A 24,133-nucleotide genomic window follows, 5' to 3' on the forward strand; every position below is an offset into this window, starting at 1 on the left:
CTCTTTAGAAAACAGGAAAGAAGTTTTATCTAAATTAAGCATTGCTATTGCCCTTCCCAGCAGACAAATCTTAGCCTTGTCTATACGATGAGGGAAGATCGATCTAAGTTACGCTACTTCAGCTATGTGAACAACATACCTGAAGTCAACGTACTTAGATCTACTTACTGCAGGGTCCTCACTACACTATGTCAACGGGAGATGCTCTCCCATCGACTCCCCTTGCGCTTCTTGTTCAGGTGGAGTACAGGAGTCGATGGGAGAGCAATCTGCGATTGATTTAGCGGGTGGTCACTAGACCCACTAAATTGAACGCCGATGCATCGATTGCCATGCATCAATCACCCGCTAAGTGTAGACAAGCCCTTATATTGGGCATCATGACGAATTCATAGGGAAGTGGGAGAAGAAACAGAATGAGAGGAGTGCAAAGGGTTTCTGCACCTCTGCTGTTTTCCCTTTAAAAGATAAAACCAGAATTTCCAAAAAAAATTAATCCTATAAATAACAATGAGATGTAATGGAGATAAATATAGCATTATGTAACACTGGGATATTAGTCCATCAGTCAGAAATATATACAAGTAAATATCTTCCACTAGACTTTTCTACATTAGTTCTGCAATAAGCCAAAGTTAATTATTACAATACTACTGTTCATATGAAAGTTGTAACCTATGGAGTACTTCCTGGAGTCACTGCTCAACATCATTATGAGTAATACCAAGCCATAGCGGCTCCTTTTTATGTTTCTGAATTTGAGAGACATCCTGTGGCCATTGCAATCATTACAACTCCACCTCTATTTTATGACAATCTACTGTAAGAAAGTGGTGTTGCTATAGCTGTGTTGGTCCCAAGATGAGAGACACAAGGGGAGTGAGGTAATAACTTTAATTGGACCAACTTCTGTTGGTGAGAGAAGCAAGCTTTCAAGCTACACAGGGCTCTTCAAGTCTGGGAAAACCTTGTATTTAGTGTCACAGCTAAATACAAGATCAAATAGATAGATACCATAAGAGATCGTTCCAGCAAACAATCCTCATCCTCTGAAGCACAAAATGGAAGTGCTGTGCCTTTCATTTAGTGTTTTCTCTCTAAGTATCAGCTTGTTTTTAATTTTCTTCATTATTGTGCCACAGAAGCAGAGTAATTATTTCAAGGCATTTTCATTCTACATCCCCCCTTTCAAGAGCTACAACTCTCTAAATGAATTACCTATTTGGCTGGCAGTTTTCATGCTTATTCTCTGCAGCACAGGGAAATATTTGTGCAGAGTTTAGTTAAATGTCATTCGCCCACTTTTGAATCAGAAAAACACAAATCTGGTTACACTTAAGAAAATTTCAGATTTTTTTTTTTTGCACTCAATTCAAAAAGGATTTTTCCCAGTGCTCAAGCTTACCCGTTCTTAACGAGAAATGCCTCTAACTTTGGTTAAGAAATAGTCGAATGATTGAAAATAGCATTGTACATATACATGATAGTATTTTCCGTAATGACTATGTTCAATTTGCAGATTGAAAAGCACAGTTGAGATTATTTTAATTAGATCATTTGAATCTCTGATTACTTGTGAGAACATCTAATTAAATGCACCTAATGCATTCAGTGTGATTAAGAACTACACTGAAACATGAAATGTATGATTTCAATGTTTATTTTATGAAATTTAATGTGCAAGAAGAATAGACTGACTGAGAACTGAAAAACCCCAAAGCCAGGGAATTCAGTGCTATGGTTCCCCCAGCAACCATAAATCTGCCACTTTGTATGCATGTATTATATTTGCGTTTTAACAGATTATTTTGATAGAAACTCTCCATAAATGCAGAACAGCAATTGCTGAAGAAATGATAATTTTAAATTTTCAGGAATGTTTAACATTTTTTGCATTAAACAATTTTCCTGATGAACTGCCACTACTATTCTTTGCATTTAACAGTTCTGGATAAGTAAATGTTAACCAGAGTTAGCAGTTACTGACACTAAGGGCTTGTCAACACTACCACACAGGGTCGATCTAAGATACGCAACTTCAGCTACGTGTATAGTGTAGCTGAAAATGAGTACTTAGATCTATTTACCGTGGTGTCTTCACTGCAGTAAGTCGACAGCTGACGCTCTCCCATTGACTCCGCTTGCGCTTCTCGTTCTGGTGGAGTACTGGAGTCAACGGGAGAGCGTTCAGTGGTCGATTTATCAGGTCTATACTAAACGTGATAAATCGACCCCCGCTGGATCGATCGGCAGGTAGCATAGACAAGCCCTAAGTTGTTAACCACAGATTGCTGTGGGGATTTATATTAACATCTACAGCTCTTCTGCTCTCAATCATTGCCGGGGCAAAAAGCCTACTGTATTCAGCTGAGTTTAAACTTTATTCTTAGTGCTTGGACAAATCTGAAAATCTGAGGAAGACAATTTAAGAATAATTCAAATTCTGAGCAGCACTTTTAGTACCATTGCTTTTCTTAGTGCCTCTGGTGGAAAGGTGTACATCCATCAAGAATGCATCCAGAGAACACAGTATAGTGTCAATGCCTGGAAAGAAAAAATCACCAGTAGGACAGGAACCTTGTAAAACTGATCAACAAATTGGATGGACTTTATTCCATACGTAGTGAATTTTCAGGTAGAAGCTAATGGAAGAAATAAAGTGTTGATCCTAAAGTTTTCTAATTGGGTAAGAATTCAATAATGAGATTACTGAAGTAGGGAGTCTTCCAAGAAACATAATATTGAAACTGGTAAGAGACAACGTACTGCTACTCAAACTGAATACTTTGGTCACATGTAGAACATTCCCTGACTTAAATGTCTGAAATGGTGATGAAATTGGCAGTATTAGTGATTTTTAATGAAGTGAAGCCATTCTCCACTGCAAAGCTCCAAGATTTCTCTAGCAAGACTGAAGGAAATGAGAACTATATACACAGCCAGGAGAGTAAAATGCAGATCAAAACAGTCACCATCTGCACAAATTTATTTGAAAAATTATACATTAATATAAATTTGAAATGTATATTCACATTCCTAAAGAGGTCGTTCTTCCAACCATGTTTAGACCAATGTACTAACATAGCAGTGTCTTAAGCCCTTAAAGATATAAATTTGAAACAAAACATTTGGGTAAAGAAACACTCTCTAGTGAAGTACATCACACATCTCCTCCTCCACTATATGGTTCCCAAAATATTTCATCGTGCAGACTGCCACCAAAAGGCTCTAGGGCATGGGAGGCACACAGTCCACAATATAAACCATCAGTCTAGAACCGCTGAAATACACAAATGTTGTTACATTGATTCAAAGGGAGTGGCGTTGGCCCTAATCCAGCAAGCTGCTTTAGGATGTGTCTAACATTCACACTAATGGGACTACTCACATGATTCAAATTAAGCAATGTAGTTCTGTACCTTGCTGATCAGGGCCTTACATAGAGAAAATGATTTTATGGTTAAGAGACTGGACTAGAATTCAGGTCTGTAGCAGACCTGGGAATTGAACCTAGATTTCCTACGTGACCATGGGCAAGGTACTTAATCTCTGTGCTTCCATTCCCCGAAAATATGGAAAGCGATACCTCCCCTTTCTCAGAACGTGGCCTATTTTAGATAGTAAGTTCTGTGGGACTGCATCTTACTGTTTTTGTTTCCAGTAGCACCCAGCATAACAGGACCGCTATCTTGGTTATGACTTTTACCGTAATGCAAATGATTAATAAGAGGAATAGAACCCCAGAGTTTGTGCTACTTGTACTAAGACTGAGGTTCCTTGAATCCACACCGATCAGGCCAGTTTCTATGGGTGTCACTTCCTTCAGGGATATCAATGACGAAGGCTTGTGTAACATACTTGAAACTAAAGTTTGGAGGAACAGCTAGTACTGCTCTTTACGCTGAATTATTTACCATCTCCTTCACAACATGGTCCAAGGTCTTAAAAACACATCTGGTCAGGCAAATGCAGTTATTCCTCTCAGATCTATGCCTTTTTGGTTACTAGATTGCTTCAATGAATTGTAAGCTTAGAGAGAGAGAGAGAGAAGCTTGGTTGAGCTTATTAATTCTCACTCACTGTTGAGTTTCCATGTATTACAAGAAATATTTTGAACTGAATTAGTTAAAGAAAGCTTTGCAAAATATAGTAATTAAAATATACCAGGAAAAACGCAGAACATTTTTTACCTGCTAGCCAAGGGAAGAAAAGCTTGATTTCAGAATCAGACCTGGCAGTGACTTGGGTGGAAGTGCACAGTGTGTTAGTCAAGAGCCAACAAACATTTTTAGAAAATGAGATACCAATCTCTAGGGAAAAATTAATGCTGTTACAAAAGCACTTCTCAGTTGCTCGATGCACATCTCTTGAGGTGCCCAGGACTGCTATTATCACAACACACATCTTGGACTCCGATTACAAGTAGGTTTGATATATAAAGTAACTATAGACCCAATCCTGCCAGCTCATACCAGCAGGCAGTCCCCTGAGCTGAAAGTTCTCCAGTGACCATGCAGGATTGAGGCCTATATCTTTATATTAAGCATCTTCTTAATATAGCAAAATATAGTTCCTTCAGTGATTGTCCTACCAGTGAACCAGACAAATAATTACAAGGTTCTGCACTTTAGAATGAAGAAGGACATTGTGTGTGTTATGATCAAGAACACTCGTAACATTTTTGCAATTGACAGTTTTGTATTATATTTGAGAAGGAAGCTGTTAAGAACCTGTTTCTAGTGCTAATAAATGTGTCATTTGGTGTATTTTAATATCTCAAATACAGATTATTTCTAAAAGTACCTTTTGAATACATTTTAAGACAAAAATACTTAAGTACAAACTTTTAAAAATATTTAAACTTATGATACTGTTGCACTTTGCAGAAACAATTATATACTGAATGGGTAAAATAGAACAGAGTATTGCAGGAGACATTTCATATGAAACCTTTGGAATTGCCACTGAATACAGATTTACAATCAATAAGTGCTATGATTAATCAGAACATGGAGTTTAAGTTATGAGACGACAGGAAGTACACTACTGGATGAAAAGAATACACCTTGAGTAGTGTTTAATGTAGAAAACAAAAGGCTACGTGAATCCCCACCTGAGAAGTACTTCTGTCCTGTAATCTCTTATTGCTATTACAAAATGGAGTTTTCATGGCAAGACCATCCTGAGCAAAGTAAGCACGAGTACTGACAGCCCATCAAGCTCCATCTGCACCAAGAGTTCTAAAGCCAGTTCATGATACAAAATATACCTAGATTTAAAAATGTAAATTCAGGAATTTTTACTGCATTTAACAACTATAACTATCCTTTAGCTAGCATAATTATCAATGCTTAGGGCAAGGTCACTAGAGACTGAGGAAGAGGTATAAAGGAGGACATTCTTGTTTTCAGAGCATGGATCACAAAACCTAACGTGCAAAATATTAGGGATTCTGCATTTGCACCTTGGGTCAAAGCTAAGTTGCGAACACAATGATGAACTATATTAGCTCACTGTAATTTAAAAAAGCAAGCTTAGGGTCTGAATTAAAGCACACGTTAAGTACGTGCCTAACTGCTGCATGGGAATGGGACCATAAGCATTAAATTTATATAAAATAAAGTCAAATAGATAATACTGGGTCTACACAAATCCTTACCGAAATAGCAAACTGAATACAGGAAAGGAAAAATTAGTAGGTAGATTGAATGGATTAGGGTATCCAGGTTTGTGATTCAAATCCAGCCCAGGTCAGTAGCAACTAAGAGTTGATACCATCTGATGACTGCTTGGTGGTCTGTAGGAAGTGAGTTGGTCAAGATAGCAGAATTCAGAGAAGACAGAATTTCCTCTCCACACACTAAAAAAAGCTCACCACAGCTGACCTCCTCCTTAGCAGTCTCAGCAGAGACCAAAAGATAGAATTGACACGGAGACTGAACTATCTTCCCACCTATATAAGTAGTACCTCGCAGAACTGGGCTGAGGGCATTGCAAGGGAGTTAGTAGGGGACAGGGGGAGGGCTGAACCACTGCCACCTGTGCTGTTGTGTTTATAAAATGATAGGAGCTCATCTCTAAGGCTGACTGTCAATCTGGTATCTTGCATCACTATTAATTTCATTTAAAGTATGAAAAGTGATCAGCAGACATTGGCTTTCCACTTTTGGATTTTAACAAGAGTGCATGCTCACAGCTCAAGGGGAAGGGACACCGTATGTCCAGCAATAACATAGGAAGTCAGTATCTCAGGCATGTGGTAATTCTCACCAGAACTTTTATCGTTTACTGAGAGTCCTTTTGTTCTTCTGATGAATCTGACCAAGCCTTTACAGTAGAAACAACGTCTGAAATTGTCACTAAGTCAAGTTCCAGCAAGTCAGATTTTAAAAACACATTTCTACCTCAAGATAAGACACTAAAACGTGATGTTCTCACTGAACTACACTGTTTACATTCTATAGCAGTAAATGGTAGAGCTTACTGAATGGTAACCCATTCTACTAAGTCATGAAAGACAAAAGAGATAAAAAGGATATATTTTTACACTTGTGTTTAACATGAACAGAGAAATTGAAGCATTTACCCAAATTTTAATGCATAAATCAACTCTAATTTTTAATTTGATTCAGACTTAAATAATAAATAGTGGGAGAAGTATAATGCAAGACTTACTGAGTAAAAGTGAATGTTTAATTATCTCATGAGATCTACTTAAAAAACAGGAGTAATGTTCACAACCATAAATCCAAACCCTTCACACTTTTTTCTTAACACAGCAGTGAACTGTAAAACTGCATTTACTGGGTAACCATTCAATTATTTTAAATATTAACTCAAGTGTTTCCTCCTTGGCCATTTCAATTTTTAGCACCAAAATTAGCCCCCAAAGAGGTACGGGTACAGCTCTGATGTTGTAAATGAATAGTTTACATATAATACTTAATATATTATACACACATACTGTACATTCTCACATCCACACAAACAGGAGGCATATTTAAATGTATATATTGTGTGTTTCAGTTTGTTGTCAAAGACTTAGAGCAATGGAAATAAAGCAGAAGGGGTAATATTTTACATAGTAGGCAACTTTAATGCTGTAGTGCACTTATAAAAAAAAGTCCAACTCTCCCTCCCAGCTCAGCAGCTTGTTTCAATTTTTTTTTAATATCATGATTCAGAAGATGTAGAAGTTATTGCCTAAATATTATTCTATACATTTCCATCGGTGTTCTCAAAAACACTCGAAATTGCTACTTAATTTACAACTTAATTACTTTTTCTTACAGCTTTAATTCATTGGCAATTTTGGAAGCAATGTTTTTAAAAGCTATGGATGTTCCCGATATCCGCTTAAAGCGGACTCCATTCAGTGACAGTCTTGGCAGTTTACACACCTCCATCTCCCACTGTACAAGATTTTCCGCATGTCCATCGCCATGGACACAGAAAAGCAAGAAACGCTCTCTTTGTTCATAGTCACAATTATTGGCATCCAGGACTTTACGAATTTCCCTCATCATATCGTTAGGATCCATGGAACTGGTAGTTTTCATGCTCCAAGTAAACCTCAGCGAACGGGGCTTGGCTTCCTTGTTTTCATCCTTCTGATCCACAGCTACATTGCGACTGAAAGAAAACATTTTATTATTTAATAGGACAACCAATAGCCTCTTAAATCGTGTGTTGATGAAGCAACTGCCCTGTTCAGTGTGCATTTTTTGTATTACAGAAGTGCACAGAGGGGCCCCAACTTGGAGCAGGACCCTGTTGTACTAGGCATTGCATATTATACACACACAGTAAGACTGTTCCCACCCCAAAAGCATACAATCTAATTAAGCCAAGACACAACTAGTGTGAACAACAACTGGAAGGAATGGGGACAGGAGGATGAAAAACTTTATTACTACCATACTGAAAGTAAGTTTTCACTCACCTGTAATTCAATTAAGGTTACAGCCTACATGGACCAATAATCCAGGGCATATAGCACCAGAAAGCTCTAGAAATTTCTGGAACCCTCATTAAGATAGCAGCTCTAAGTCACAACTTAAAGACTTAGGACACAGTTGCCTCCAATATGAGTTGATATTTACTGATACAATACACTGAAGAGCCCTGGCAGAAGGATCCTTTGAGTTCCCTTACATTTTCTCCTCTACTACAGTCCTCAGGCACTGCATTGCAGCAACCTTCTTGAGTCTATATACACCAGTGTGGGGAAGGAGCCAGGTGAAGGATATCCCTCACCTGCTGGGACTGAATGTGCTGCCTTCCACCCCCACCAATCTAAAATATCTCAGGGTCACTTCTGGAGTTTCATAACGGCCTTCCTAGCTTCATAAACGTTTGAGATTTCAAGCAACCAAAGACCTTTGCCTTTCAGCTCAGGTACTGGTGGGTCTACGCAATATCGTCAAACATATCATACACCAAGGAAAGTATCTTTATCAATACTATTGCTTCACCTATGACAATCATCAGAGATGTATAACTTGCAATGGTGAACAGTCTAACTTCTGAAGTTACTGGAGTGTCTTTTTCAGAATAAAATACAGAAAGTTAACATACCAAACTAACGTTAACAAAAATAATCTCCTTGTCACTACAACAGAAGTTACAATGAGAAAGTGTGATGACTATCAAAATTGTAAGAATTAAAGCACATAGTAATAACATTCTTCTCTTGTTTTGGTGGTGGTGGAAATAGATGGATAAGACGACGAGTTCCAGAAATTTGTAGAATATTAGCTCACTATTGTATTTCAGCTATGAATTAGTGGCCACATGGCTAAAAAGAGTTGGAATCTGTGTACTGAAACCTTCACAAAAAGTATGTTAACATGCAGATATGTGCATAAAAGTATTTTCTGCATCAGATACCTCTTTAAAGATTATTTTTGCTCTCATGGTATACCATACAGTTTAAAATCAGTGGTATGTTAAGATTCAGAATTCAATTTAGAACATAAGAACTGCCATACTGGGTCAGACCAAAGGTCCAACTAGCCTAGTATCATGTCTTCCAACAGTGGACAATGCCAGGTGCCCCAGAGTGAATGAAAAGAACAGGTAATCATCAAGTGATCCATCCCGTCGCCCATTCCTAGCTTCTGGCAAACAGAGGCTAGGGACACTACCCTTGCCCATCCTGGCTAATAACCATTGATGGACCTATCCTCCATGAATTTATCTAGGTCTTTTTTGAACCCTGTTATAGTCTTGGCCTTCATAACATCCTTTGGAAAGAGTTCCACAGGTTGGCTGTGCATTGTGTGAAGAAATACTTCCTTTTGTTTGTTTCAAACCTGCGGCCTATTAATTTCACTTGGTGACCCCTAGTTCTTGCGTTATGAGAAGGAGTAAATAATACTTCCTTATGTACATTCTCCACACCAGTCATGATTTTATAGACCTCTATCATATCCCCTCTTAGTCAACTCTTTTCCAAGCTGAAAACTCCCAGTCTTATTAATCAACCCTCATATGGAAACCATTCCATACCCCCAATCATTTCTGTTGCCCTTTTCTGAACTTTTTCCAATTCCAAAATATCTTTTTTGCATGCATATGTGGTCGCTCCATCTCAAAAAAAGACACATTGGAATTGGAAAAGATCTCTTTCTTGAGTGGTAACAGTTAATTTAGACCTCATAATTTCATATGTATAGTTGGGATTATGTTTTCCAATGTGCATTACTTTGCATTTATCAACATTGAATTTCATCTGCCATTTTATTGCCCAGTCACCCAGTTTTGTGAGATCCCTTTGTAGCTCTTTGCAGTCTGCTTTGGACTATCTTGAGTAGTTTTGTATCATCTCCAAATGTTGTCACCTCACCGTTTACCCCTTTTTCCAGATCATTTATGAACAAGTTAAAATAGTACTGGTCACAGTACAGACCCCTGAGGGACAAAACTATTTACCTCTCTCCATTCTGAAATTTGACCATTTATTCCTATCTGTTGTTTCTCATCTTTTGACTAGTTACCGATCCATGAGAGGACCTTCCGTCTTATCCCATGACAGCTTACTTTGCTTAAGAGCCTTTGGTGAGGGACCTTGTCAAAGGCTATCTGAAAATCTAAGTACTTTATATCCATTGGATCTCCTTGTCCACGTTTGTTGACCCCCTCAGAATTCTAGTAGATTGGTGAGGCATAATTTCCCTTTACAAAACCATGATGACTCTTTCCTCAACAAATTATGTTCATCTATGTGTCTGACACTTCTGTTCTTTACTATAGTTTCAACCAGTTTGCCTGGTACTGAAGTCTGGCCTGTAATTGCTGGGATCACCTCTGGAGCCTTTTTTAAAAATTGGTGCCAGATTAGCTATCCTCCAGCCATTTGGTACAGAAGTGGATTTAAATGATAGGTTACAAACCATAGTTAACAGTTCTGCAATTTCACATTTGAGTTCCTTCAGAACTCTTGGGTGAATACCATTTGGTCCTGGTGACTTATTACTGTTTAATTTATCAATTTGTTTCAAAACCTCCTCTAATGACACCTCATAAGGTCAGTTCCTTAGATTTGTCACCTAAAAAGAATGGCTTAGGTGTGCGAATCTCCCTCACATCCTCAGTCACAAAGACAAGTATTTTAACAAGTACTAATGACAAGTCAAGTCCTTTTTATGGGCTTTTTTAAAAATAATTTCTAGTTACATGAAACAAACTTCTGTACCATCGTGTTGGCAGAACATTGTGAAAGTATTGCATAAAAATAAAAACTTGATTAGAAAGTTAAACAAATTCAGCATGAAGATCACCTATTTAATAATTCTGTGTGTTATCAGAGGAGATTTGCTTTCACACGAGCAGCCTCAAGCTGATTGGTAGAGTCAGATTATGCTCATAACCTTGAGAAGGGTTAAAAAACCTCTCACACTTTAGTACCCTCCAATATTGGATTATAGAGCAGTTCTGCAGTCTCACTGGGGGCTACCTGCCTGCCCAGCTGCTAAGATGCAGAAATATATACAGGGAAAAGGCAACATGAAAGATGGAAGAATTTAGAACCAAGTCACTCAATGATTTAATCACTGTTTTGAAGACAGGAGGGTTTCTTGGTTTACAGTTTCATGGAGCTAAAGGAAACAAAACCTGCTGCTTAGAACCTGAGCCACAAACAGGGGGAGAAAGATTCAAACTCACCTAAGTAACATTTAAACAAAAATCATTACCCTCACCTTGAGCCCTCATATCTCCCGTTCCTCTCATATTCAGTCGGGAGCCTCATTGAAAAGAATGCAGAAACAAAAGGAAGTGGGAAAGAGAAGACAAATCTTATACTAGCATACATAATATCTGAATAGCTGCTAAATGCAATATCTCAGTTATACCGTAATTAAAATATATTGTGTTATGACACTTTAGGCAACAAAGATTCAATGGATTTTCAAGATCACAGCAAACTTAGAATACTACAAATGTCTTGCCCACCAAAACAATATGTATTTATAAGCCACAGTTTCTAAAAAGTAGATACTTTTAGTATTAATTGTAATACTATATTGACATACATACACATGAAGTTAAAAGGTAAGATTCCAGTGGGGAAAATTGTTGAATTAGAAATATGTAAAATGTATTAATTCAGTGTAAATAAAGATATACTAATTATTGTTATTATTAAAGTGATAAGCTGTAAAAGAGAAAAATGGTATTAAAAACAGCTTTAATATGCACACCCACACCTGTAGATCAAATATAGTGAAACTTGTAGATCAAATGATCTGATTAATTTGTCCCACCCGCCCTTAAACCAGGATATAAATTAAAGTTAGCATAAGAAAAATTTCAAGGTAAATTCAAGATTTCTCAATATGTACAATTCCTCTGAATATGAATTCTTCTGAATTCCTGTACCACGGACTCATCTTCCAGAAGACATATGCGTAAGGGTAAAAGAAATTGAGCAATATAAAGATCACCGGCAGAAAAGTTACTTAACACTGTTATATATTAATGTTACATTTAAGCAACCTTCAAGACAAACAGGATCAAGGTGGAAAAATCTCCCACAAGCACCTCGCTACTTTCTCCCATGCCTATTTCACCCCAGGCATACACAACATTAACACAACAAACTAATCATAGTAGATTAGGGCAGCTTGGTAAATGGTGTGAGGATGAGAAGGGAGAGTTAAAACTTTGGTGCATCATCTGTGGTGTATGGTAGTTGTGGTGATGAGGTATATGCCTGTCTGGGAACATATGTACTGTCATGTAGCTTTTAGTTTCCTTGCTTTTGTGGGTTCAAGTCGCGTATGTTGTATACCAATCCTAACTACTTCACAGTGACGTTTTTTGGTCAGAATCACATTTCAATGTGTCTTAACACTGCTGTCTTATTTTAAAATCTTGAGGGGAAAAATCTGGGCTAAATGAAGCTCACATTGAAGCAAGAGTCCTGTTCTTATTGCCAGAATACTATGTCAATACAGAGTGCATAGTACCACAATGACCGTCTGGAGTAAGCCTATCTCAACGACTATTCTAAGGGGGTTTCTTAACTAAGGGCCCAATGCTTCTTCTATTAAAGACAATGTGTATTTCTCCATTGTATCAATGGAAGCAGGTTCAGGTGCTATAAGAAGAGACGGTTCCATCACCTTTAGCAATATAGGACGGAGGCAATCATTTTAAGCTATGCAACATATCTGTCCATATTGATCAGTAAAATAATTTAGTTCTTAGTTACTGATTTGTGAAGCCTGTCAAAGACAGATTAAAATGCCAATATTTATAATCACTTTGGTAGATATGTCAAGCTGATGTGCTTCTCTAGAATGAATGGATATTAGAGAAATCAGAAATGGAAAAAGCCTAGTAAGTCTGTGGTGTACAAGCCAGGACCTCTGGGCTGCTCTTGATGTCCATCTTTCTGGGGGACGGAACACTAGTGAAAGCATGAGGAATTATGGGAAAGGAGAAAGCTATAAAAGCTGAACACATCCAGAGATTTCAACAGTAGACATGCAAAGAATCTTGTGGAAGGCTCGTTCCGGAAGGCACAGCAAACTCCTCTCTGTAAGTCTGAAGTCACTTCCTGACTCAGATGACAAAAATGTCAAGTGCTGCACTCAAAAATACTCTCTGAAGGGCACTAGAGGCATCTGTTCCTGGGAAGTAGGAGAGAACATTTTTGCTTACAGTTGCAAGCATTTATAGATCACATCAGACTCACTTTCTCAGTTGACAAAAAAGGCTCAAGAAATAAGAGTATGACCTGTCATCCCTATAATGAATGATACAAGAAATCTCAAGATTTCTTTGCTCAAAAGTTCAGACTTTCAAAAATAGTTTGTTCTGGTTTCAGATCAATTTTCTGCTGATCCTAGCAGCTGAGGCTGAAGTTCAGTTAAAATTGACCAACTTCTAAATACTCAATCTATATTTAGAGAAATCAAAGGTATTCACTGAACACCTGCGGCAAGATACATCTTGAGTAAGTACTCTTATTTGTAAGCCTCTTTTGGAAGTACTTATAATTGTGAATAGGCTAAAAAATTAAAATCTGAACCAATAAATATACCAGGTTACCTAACACTCAAAACTGCATTCCATGATGTGTGACCTCCAATATAAAACCTGGCATGAAGTTTTAGAGAAGCAGTGTCAGTCTTCCCATTGATCTTCCTTCCCCCTGGGACCTCAAAGCATGGGTATGCTCTATAAAGCACCATGCAAACGTACAGAATTCTGTAAATAAAACCTATACCAGTGCACTTCTGATTAAAACTGTACTGTATATGTAATTTATAATACTGTATATGCTTACAAGTCAGATACAGCCTTTAGGCTTCCAAGTTGCCAATGTGGCCGGCAGTATTGAAAGGAACACAAACTCCTGGTTTATAACAGAAGACTATTGAGCAGATAATGTGTTAAAGAAAGGAGATGACTAATAAGCTAATTAGTTTTGTGATAGAGTAATTTTATATTTTATTTTTCTGTTTTAAGCCCACAGCTGTAGTACAGTGCCTATGGCACTTCATTTACTTCTGTTAAATGGTATGTGAAAAGTAGTAAATATAAGTGATATGTTGACCTAGTATTGTGCTTCTGTATATCTATCATGAATTATGTTTTGCGCATTGCAAGTGTTCTCTATGTATACTCTGTTAAAAATCCAGTGAAAAATTAAAAAATAAAGCTGTCTAAAGAGTATTTCACAGCTTGATTAAAAGCTATAAATGATTGTGGGAGAATGGAAATGGATGGAGTCTACTAAAATAAGATTTAATTAATTTATACATAAAAGAAAACAACCTGCTTTTTCAAGGAAAGTTACCTTTAATTAAAGAAAAGATTCTATAACAAAAAAGCTATCAAAATATCAACACAATTTTGCTATCCAAGTATCAAATTAGCCTTCCACAACATAAAGGAATCCCTGCAGAATTGCAAGGACACTGCATGGTATCTTGTTAATGTTAGATGAGGTATGAGAGATATAAAACCTATCAGAATGCAGTGCACTATTAACATTCCAATTTTTAAAAAACAAATGAAATGTGTAGCACTCAGAATTTGCCAAGCTCTCTGAAATGAAGTTGTAATATTGTCCTTGTGGCAACTATAATAAATTCCAATGTTAAAAGAAAATGAATTTCTGTAGACGAGATTCATGAGAGGTAAAGAAGAATTTGACTAAAAAAAATAAATCCGTATCTATGCTATAGGCAGCAATGTATTTCACTTCACTGCCTGCATACAAGAACGAGAGAGACAGGCACACTGGAAGTCACATGCACATACACGTCTACTAATAAAAAGGAAAATTCAGAGGTGCATTGTTATGCAAGTCTCTTTTTAAACAAGAATACCCCGAAAAAGTTATTATCAGAACACCTGAAACACTGCTGCAATTAACAAATGCCAAATATCTGACCCAAAAGTAAAAAGATGCAATCTTTATATTACAATGCCATATTTCTATTTAAAGGTAACTCTCTAGAACATGAGTTATAAAATGTAATTAAACTTCCTGACTAATAGATGCATCTCACTTACTGCCTCAACGCAGTAGAGGCTTACAGTTAAGTTATAATGAGCGTCCAGTTGTGGAAATAATAGCTTATTTGCTCAATTAACCTTCTAATGTTTTACAATAGCCATCGCCATAACTTTGGAAGAGGCAAAGCCTCTCTTTCAATCTCAGATCCCTGTGCAATTCACAGAATTCACACTGACTTCTGCAACTGTGCAGAATTTGGTGGCTCAGGTTAAATGCCGAGTTAAGAAATTCGCCTTTATTCATTGTCAAGTGTACAAGGTTGCTGGCACTCAATTTCTTCTCTTATCTACCCTAGCGACAAATAAAACTACCAGAGCCCATGTATATTCCTCCTCCCAATTTATAGTCCTGTAAACCGACAATGAATGTCGATGGCAACTAATCCAATAAAAGAATTCTAGAATATGTTCACATTTGGGAATGCCCCAAACATAGCACTAAGAGGGAGTGTAACCTAATACTATGATTTGTTTTGAAACAAAGAAACCATTCCACGTCTAGTACGCAAGGTATTTTTCACACCCTGACTTTCTTGAATGAATGAACTTCAGTAGCTAGTTTGGAGTTGAATTACATACAATTCCTAATGGAATTAACTAAATTTATATCCAAACAATTTTAGGTCACAGCTTGCCTAAAGAAAGTACGACAAACTTCAAATCGCAAATACCAGTGATGATTTTACCTTTAGAAAGAAAGTACAAATGGATGCCCATTTTTAAAGAAAAGTATGTTGGGCTGAAATGATTTATTTTTTTTGGCCACTTCTGAATCAAAACTTCTTCTCTCAACAGTTGAGCATGGTTTCATCATTTCAGAGAAGCTCGGCAACACTTAAAAGGCAACTGTAGGATATTACTAGAAAATTTAGCTCAATCAAAAAGCTGTTTCAAAGTTTTAGAAGTCTTCACTGACCAAAGAAATGCGAGTAGCTCTAGCAATATTTCTTTCAGCGTGACTTCCTGCACCTTTTAGTTTCTCATTGTGAAATTTCATTTCTTTCAGTATAAAACTCTAAATTCAGTTATTGGAACCCACAATCTTTCAAGCTTCCCTTATTTTTTATTCTATTCCCTGAAGACAATATGGATGTAAGCAATTTCCAAGTCATACTTTTTATTTCCATCATGCTTCATTTTTTAGAATATTTTGGTAGCTTTTTTCCTGTTGGTCTTTTTCTTCCATGTTTTGGCTTATGGATGATAGGGCTTTCCAAAGAATTAGGAGAAGAATGCTGAAGCAATACAGCTTTGAGAATAGGGTGCCTGACTCTTTTTTCACCTACTTCAATAGAATTACTTGTAATTTATGCCAGTATTAAAGCAAGAACAATCAGTTCCGCCTGCTTTCTTAAAACCTTTTATGTAGGATAGTTTTTCCAAGATTGGTTCCTTTTGTCAATGCACTTGCATAACTTTTATTCTTTTGTTTATTCTATAAATTGTAATTAAGTGCTTCAATTTATGTCTCTGTTGGACAGTATAAAAGAAAGTAATTTGGCTTTGGGTACTCTACAAAATGCTTCTTATTTGAAGATTTTCAATGTACATCCTTCATCCCTCATGCAAACTTCCAATCTCTCAAGTGATTTGTATTTTTAAGTCAAATTTGGTGAACGTTTAAATTTGTTATGACCAGAAGCAAATTATTCATACACTATTTTGATAAGAATTTTCCTAATGAAGAAAATTAGAGGATAAAGTATGTAGAGCATCACTTACCTTTACACATTTGTGCCCTTATGTTTTGTCTACATTTTTCAGTGTTACCAAACACGTCATTCTTCAAACATAAGCATGCTAAGTGTATTAGTATAAAGAACAGAATTATTTTTGGTACTATCAACTCTATCAAAGAAAGAAGAGTGCACAAGGCATGCTTTGCATCTTGTTATACAGGTGCCACAGATGCTTAAGTATCATCATTAGTCAATGGATTTCCTTCTATATTGTCCTTTCAAGGAAGAAAGTATTTAGTTCTCAGCAGAAAGTTTAGTTTTTAGAAAACCAAGGCTAGAAAGCCAAATTTTATGTTAATTGCAGGAGCCACTTTTTTAAATATAAATAAATCCTACCTTTTGATAAACCTGAATGACATGTTTCTAAAAGAAATTAAGCCAAAACAATAATTAACAAAAAAAGTTTGTACAAATTAAATTGAAAATTCATTCAAAAAGTGAAACATGCAATAACAATGAGATTTCATATTTAAATGCACCTGGAAATAATAAGTTTCAAATTTATTCTGAGATTAGAAGAATGATTTCAGGGCTGAGGAAGCGTCATCTTAATTTTGTTTTCAACTTTGTTTTACTTCTGAGAGCATTCCAACATTTCTTCTGAAGAGTCATCACTAAATATTATGAATTCAAATGTATACCAGTTTAAAAATATTCTTAAACTGTAGCATTGTTTGCACTTACAAAGGGATTAATTTTTTGTCTATTGTCCTATGTATTTCAGACAGGAAAAAAAATCTCAACTTTGGTAGTTGAATAGCCCCAAAATTAACTCATTTCTTCATAACATCAATTTAGTCATTTGGTGCCAAGAACTGTGTGATGGGTTGGGACTGCCACCTGATGTGTTGAGACTACCTTTAAGCTCATTTTCCCTGGCAGCTTGGGATTTAAGAACCCTACCTTATTGAGCCAGACACGCCAGTCTGCTCCAACACAGACCCTGGGTTTGAACCACATCCCCCAAAAGCTGCAACCTTAACTGAAGATGGCTTAGAAAGTGCTCCTGTCTCTAGCACCCTGATACCCAGTTCCCAATGGGATCCAAACTCCAAATAAATCTGTTTTACTCTGTATAAAGCTTATACAGGGTAAACTTAAATTATCCGCCCTCTATAACGCTGATAAAGAGATGTGCACAGCTGTTTGCTCCCCCCAGGAATTACTTACTTACTTCTGGGTCAATTAATAAGCAAAAAGTGATTTTACTAAATATAAAAAGTAGGATTTAAGTCGTTCCAAGTAATGACAGACAGAACAAAGTAAATTACCAAGCAAAATAAAACAAAAACACGCAAACCTAAGCCTAATACAGTAGGAAACTAAATGCAGGTAAATCTCACCCTCAGAGATTTCCCAATAAGCTTCTTTCACAGACTAGACTCCTTCCTGCATTCTGTTAGCGATACTACACCCCAACATGTTTCCAGGGACCAGGAACCCACAACTTTGCTAAAACACCCATGAATCACATCATAAGGCTTAAAGGTACTGGAAGGGGGTGTGACCACAGACAAACATGGATTTTACATGTATTGCCTACACCATGAACAACGTCCAGGTCTCTGGCAGTAAGTTCAGGAAGAGGGTGTGACGTTGCACCCCATAATGCTTTAAAGAAATATTCTTATGAGTGTAAATATGACATAATGAATGTGTTTTATGCTAGATATGCCATGTAACATATCTTTGCAAAGGTTATTATCCACTGAATACATTCATTCTATGTGTTTGCATGCATCATTTTTATATCTGAAGTTATGAGCGTTGGCTCTATGCTTGTATTTATGTTTGCTGTAGGAAGCACATAAGGCAGATTTGGTCAACATAGTGTGAGGGGTTAGTCAAGTAATTGGAAGTACTTAACTAGCAATGGACTTTGGGAGATGCCAATCCACATCTAGGCTTTCCTGGGAATGTTCAAACTAACATGTGAACTATGGTGTCAGCCTGCAAAAAACGGAATCATTCATAGACATGTGACTTGCCCAGGTGGCTTTAGACTCCCTCTTGTTTCTGTGATTTTGCACAGGAGAACAAAGGGGTTTCTGCCCACAAGAGAATATAAAAGGCCCTGGAAACCCCTCCATTTTGTCTTCAGCTGGCTCAAAAGATAGCCTCTCCACTCCAAAGAGATCCCTGAAAGAAACTGGAACAAAGGACAGTAACTACGGGGTGTGTGAGTGATTGCTGGACCCAGAGTAGGAAGGAGTCTAGTCTGTAAAAAAAGCTTATTGGAACATCTCTGAGGGTGAGATTTACACTAAGGAAGAGCATTATAAAACTAGCAATAGTGCAGACAGAAGAAGATGCTCCAAAAGGAGCGAATGTTTGAAGAAGAAAAGCTTTGTTCTAAGCCAACATTTATAGGTAAAAGTTACTGAGATAAAAATAGACATCTTAATTATAAAAAAAAATCCCCACACATCTCCCCTCTTTAACCTGGCAATTTGTCAAAATGGTATACAGCAGAGAGGGGAGAACTTGGAGCAGGGCAAAAGTTTACCAAATACAGGACTGAGAGGCCTTGGATTTGTCACAGACAACTTCTACATTTTAAAGCAAAAATTCCTCATACTGGAATCACTAGTTAGATATGAGGAAACATCAGGTTGACTTAGCCTACATAGTTTTGAAGGAAGGATACTATGAAGACTGTGAGAGAGTGTGTGTACAAGGTTATAAAAAGGAAAGTAAGTGAATGGGTTAATGTTTGTGGGGTATATGCCTAATACAAAACAAATAGTCAAAGACTGAAATGGAATAGTCTATAAATAATTTAGCAAGATTAAGCTACTAAAGGCACAACAGAGGTAGGGAGAGAATCAGAAGGTGTGTGGATAGTACCCAAAGCCTCACTCCCGCAAAAACTTATATGCAAGCTCGAAGATGAACACGCAAATGTCATGCAGTGCTCTAACATGCATGAACTATAGGTCATCGGCTCAGATACCAAAAAGAGGAAAATAAAAATTCAGAAATGTTTAAAATGTATATGAAAAACATGATTTTTAAATTTTAGTTCCTGTGGGAGCTGAAGAAACTTAAGTTACCAATGGCAAATTTAGAACGTCATAACTTCCTGCTGAAGTAAAAACCCTCAAAACAGGAGCAAGCCTCCGCTTAGGCTAAGCTCCTTGGGTAGGCTATAACTTTTAAGACGGTGTCAGGTCTATGCCTAAACTAAGTGCCACACAAATTTATCTTTCAAGAGTTGAGCAGGCTTCTGTCTAAGATGAGCTTTTAGGCTAGGCTGACTCTTTCAAAAATTAGGGAAGCTTTATACAGGGTGACCAGGTGTCCGGTTTTTGATCGGCACACCTGGTCAAAAAGAGACTCTGATGGCTCTGGTCAGCCCTGCCGACCGGGCCGTTAAAAGTTCGGTTGACGGTGCTGCGGCGCTAAGACAGGCTAGTTCCTACCTGTCCTGACTGGCACCGTGCTGTGCTGTGCCCCAGAAGCAGCCAGCAGGTTCGGCTCCTAGGCGAGGGGGCCACAGGGCTCCGTGCTCTGCCCCCGCCACGAGCACCGGCTCCGCAATCCCATTGACTGGGAACCAGCCAACGGGAGCTGGAGGGGCACGGTGCCTGATGGCGAGACTGGTGCATGGAGCCTCCTGGCCCCCTGTCTAGGAGCCGGACCTGCTGGCTGCTTCTGGGGCACTGCTTCTGGAGCCTGCCTTAGCACCCCCGCTGGGCCTCTGACTGGGAGCCACCAGAGATAAGTCACACCCCAACCCCAAGTCCCAATCTCTTGCCCCAGCCCTGAACACACCCTGAACCCCTCATCCCTTGCCTGACCCCAGAGCCCACACCCCTAGCCGGAGCCCTCACCCCCTCCTGCAACCCAACTCTCTGCCCCAGCCTGAAGCCCCCTTCTGCACCCTGAACCTCTCATTTCTGGCCCCTTCCCAGAGTCCTCCCGCCCTCCAATCCCCTGCCTCATCCCAGTGAAAGTGAGTGAGGGTGGGAGAGAGCAAGCCACTGAAGGAGGGGGAATGTAGTGGGCAGGGCCGGGACCTTGGGTATTTGTTTTTGTGCGACTAGAAAGTTGGCAAGCCTAGCTTTATAGCTCCTTAGCCCACCTGTCATTAAACTCCAGACAGACAGAAGTCAGTCCTAGTGACAGGCCACACCATTGCAATGAACAGTTAAGTTAACACATGTGCGTAAAATCTCTGCAGGATCAGAGCTCAAGTATGTTACAGATCAAGGTGAGACACGATTATGTTTCCTAGCAGGAAGTACGATAGGCCAAATTGTGCCAACTTATAACCCATGTAACCCTATAGAAATCAATTTGACTATAATTATAAACTATAAGAACAATGGCTTTCAAAGATCTAAAGAACTCAAAAAAAAATTCAAAAACTAATACATCTAGCATTTCAAATTGCAGAAATGGCTAACACACATTGTTCAAGGAATATGAATAGAACTGAACTGCAGCAAAATGAAGTATTTGGAGAATGGGAAGTACCTAAGTGAAGAAAAATTCTCACTATTACAGCTGTTATTTTAAAACAAGCCTTACCTTCTTGTTAGTTTTGAAGTTAATTTACTAAAAAGATTAGTGGAGCCCCTGCTCCTAGTCTGTGAAAGTGGTGTTGCTTCATGGGATAGACTGGGTGAGGCAGGTGGTCCATTATATGTAGCAGTACGTCGCTCTCTGAGTTGACCATGGAAAGTGCTACGACTGGCAGTTCCTCTTGGGAAACGAATGCGATCAGGTGTAGTTGCACTGCTGATGCTATGGGTTGAAGCAACAGGAGTTCTTTGATCAGGACCAGTGCTACAGAGGGAAACAAAAACATATTACACAGTTTCATATTATCTTTTACAGAAACCCCAAAGCTTTGCAGGAAACAATGCATGCCTACAAATGTGCAACTGTAAATTCTACAATACAGTACACTTAAAGACATCCTTATACAGGCCATTGTAGGAACCCCTCCCCCCCCCAAAAGTTACTATAGCACATTACAGAATCAAGTAATATTTTACAAAAAGTTAGTAGGAATAAAGAAAGTCTAAACACAAATTTGTGCATTTAGAAAAATGTAATATTGAGCAAGCCAGTTGGGAATTAGAGGAAACTGTGCATACAGATTTTCACTGACAAAACAGATGAAAGAAGGAAGGACCAAAAAAAACAACAACAACAAAAAAACCACCCCCACCTTACTTCCAGGTGTGTGTGTGGGGGAAAATGGATAATGTATAACCTTGCTTTCTCCTTTCTATGCCTGTGGAGAACCTTGCTAATTTGTGAACATCTTGTAACAGAACTCTATATACCAGCAATCTACTTGAAAATATTAAAATTCCTAACAGTACAAAAATATTAGAATATAATCCCCCCCGAAAGTGTTCAAGAACAGGGGGATTTTTGATCATTTTAGTAGTATGAAAAAAGTATTAAATGTTCACTATGGTAGGATTATATCACAGACACCACAAAACAATAAATGTAAACAAAACTAAAAATTAGGAAACATCTTGCAGAAAATACAGTCTAGAACAAATCTAAGACTAAAATTCCACAGCACAAAGTTAAAAAGCAGGTAAAACTTAGTTTCACAATTATTTCAGTTTTTCTTACATAAGCTTGAAGTTATCTGCGTCATTGTTTATTGGAAGTAACATCATCTTCGTGTGCACAGAGGCTGACATGGACATCGACTTCTGATGTCTCAGCCGAATGCTGGAGGAGGAGGTGGTACAAACTGAGGCAGGGCTAGCTGCATAAGCGAACATTTCGGTCAGGCTGCGAGGGGGTTTGGGTTCAGGCAGAGGCAGAAAGAACAGCATGACGGACCAATGACAAAGTGCAAACTACCGTGTATAGTGAAAAGAAAACACTTCTCACAAACATCTGGCTTTTGTCAAAAAGAATATAAGTGTTACCACTACTTGCATAGGAGATAGAGCAATAAACTATTTTACACTGACTAAAACATATTTGTTTTTTTTAAACTGTCCTTTTCTGCAATGTGATAATTCAAATGCATTGACAGCATTAGCTTGTGGACACCTGTCTTGACTAGTTGGATGTATAGGAAGCTTGGGCTTTGAAATTCTTAGTGATCTGCACCAAAGTATTATTTGAAATAAAGGTGCAGATTGTATCAGTTATTTTTCCTATGAAAAATGCTTTTTAAAAACATTCTTAACACCGCAGGTCTAATGATTGGGAATGATCTCCTGGGTGAACAGTGATTCCAGTCAAGAACTCTGCTGCTGCTTGAAAGTGCCCAGGTTTTTTTAAAGTTTGCTCTTCCAGTGGGATTCTCATTTTAATAAACCTCAACCACTGTAACGGGTTGAGGACTTAATGGACATAACCCAGACTTGAAGGTTTAGGATATCTATGCTAGAGTAGCAAATTAATAGTCTATCCTACTGATGAGTCTACCCTGCTACAAGGACTAGGGGTGTTGGAGTTCTGGAATGGCAGTTCAATTATCTCTGTGCAGGCAAAGGACAAGATTTTTCAAGAATACTTTGTACTTGGGGATCACTGAGCAGAACATCGATTAACATTCATGCTTTGAAGAAAGGTCTATTGAATCTTCTTCAGCAAAAAGAATGGATGGCTGTCATGTGGTGCTTCATAGTTTAAACTAGGTGGTAAAAAATAAGCATTGTTCAGGCTTAGGGAAGTAACTCAGTATCTGGCAACAGGAGTTCCAAACCTGCTGTTCCATGTGATCAAAAGAAAAAGTTACATACGTTCATATATAAGAAACTCCCTTGTGGCTACAGATATTGGGGGCACAAGCTCTGGAGTCTGTGTCATTCAGTTAACTCAGAACCCCAGAAGATCCGCAAGGATGCTGGTTCAGTTAGACTATCAGCTGCCTACTATAGATTTAGAGATTATTTAGCATGCTTTGAAAAAAGTTTCAGAGTCAACATGCATGTCATTTTTAGTGGAGCTTTTTCTTATGTAAATTGGGTAATTTTTAAAAAAAGCCTTTCACTGAATGGATCTGATATGTTATTTTAGCATTCCTGGTTTTTGTTTTTCCACAGATGAAGACATCAGCATCCCTGTCTATAATCACTTTTTTTGTTAATGGCTTTATTTGTAATAAGAAGCCCAACCCATTTTGCCTTTCATTAAAATTCCCAACACCAGGGAGTTAAGAAATTGTAGGAGGATGAACAGAGAGCTGCATGGACAGTTTCAATCTCAATAGCAAGCATCTCAAGTAGATAAACACTTTTTAAGGGATAAATAATCCTGAAACAAATGATCACTAAAGGTTCAAAACTTAATTTGTACAACTTATTACAAAGATAAACTGACTGTTTCCTCTTTTTAGGATTATTTGTTCTAAATTTTCTCCATTTTTAAGG

The 24,133-nt window shown here is 37.9% G+C and overlaps 1 protein-coding gene across 5 annotated transcripts in view; it reads right to left on the minus strand.

Annotated features, from left to right (window-relative positions):
• Window positions 1–2,971: 2,971 nt before the first annotated feature.
• MARK3 (microtubule affinity regulating kinase 3) overlaps window positions 2,972–24,133 on the minus strand; it is a 105,352-nt gene continuing 84,190 nt past the window's right edge. For 2 of the 5 annotated variants that reach the window (XM_034767903.1, XM_034767905.1), the window contains 4 exons: window positions 21,306–21,563; window positions 17,109–17,135; window positions 11,202–11,246; window positions 2,972–7,632 (listed from right to left, as the gene is read on the minus strand). In XM_034767903.1, coding sequence (XP_034623794.1) covers window positions 7,287–7,632; window positions 11,202–11,246; window positions 17,109–17,135; window positions 21,306–21,563 — 676 coding nt within the window. In that variant the 3' untranslated portion in view covers window positions 2,972–7,286. The remainder of the gene's footprint in view (window positions 7,633–11,201; window positions 11,247–17,108; window positions 17,136–21,305; window positions 21,564–24,133) is intronic. The other 3 variants (XM_034767904.1, XM_034767906.1, XM_034767907.1) reach the window with 3 other exon arrangements.

This window comes from Trachemys scripta, chromosome 4 (genome assembly GCF_013100865.1).
Source record: "Trachemys scripta elegans isolate TJP31775 chromosome 4, CAS_Tse_1.0, whole genome shotgun sequence".
In the NCBI taxonomy this organism is placed as follows: Eukaryota; Metazoa; Chordata; order Testudines; family Emydidae; genus Trachemys; species Trachemys scripta.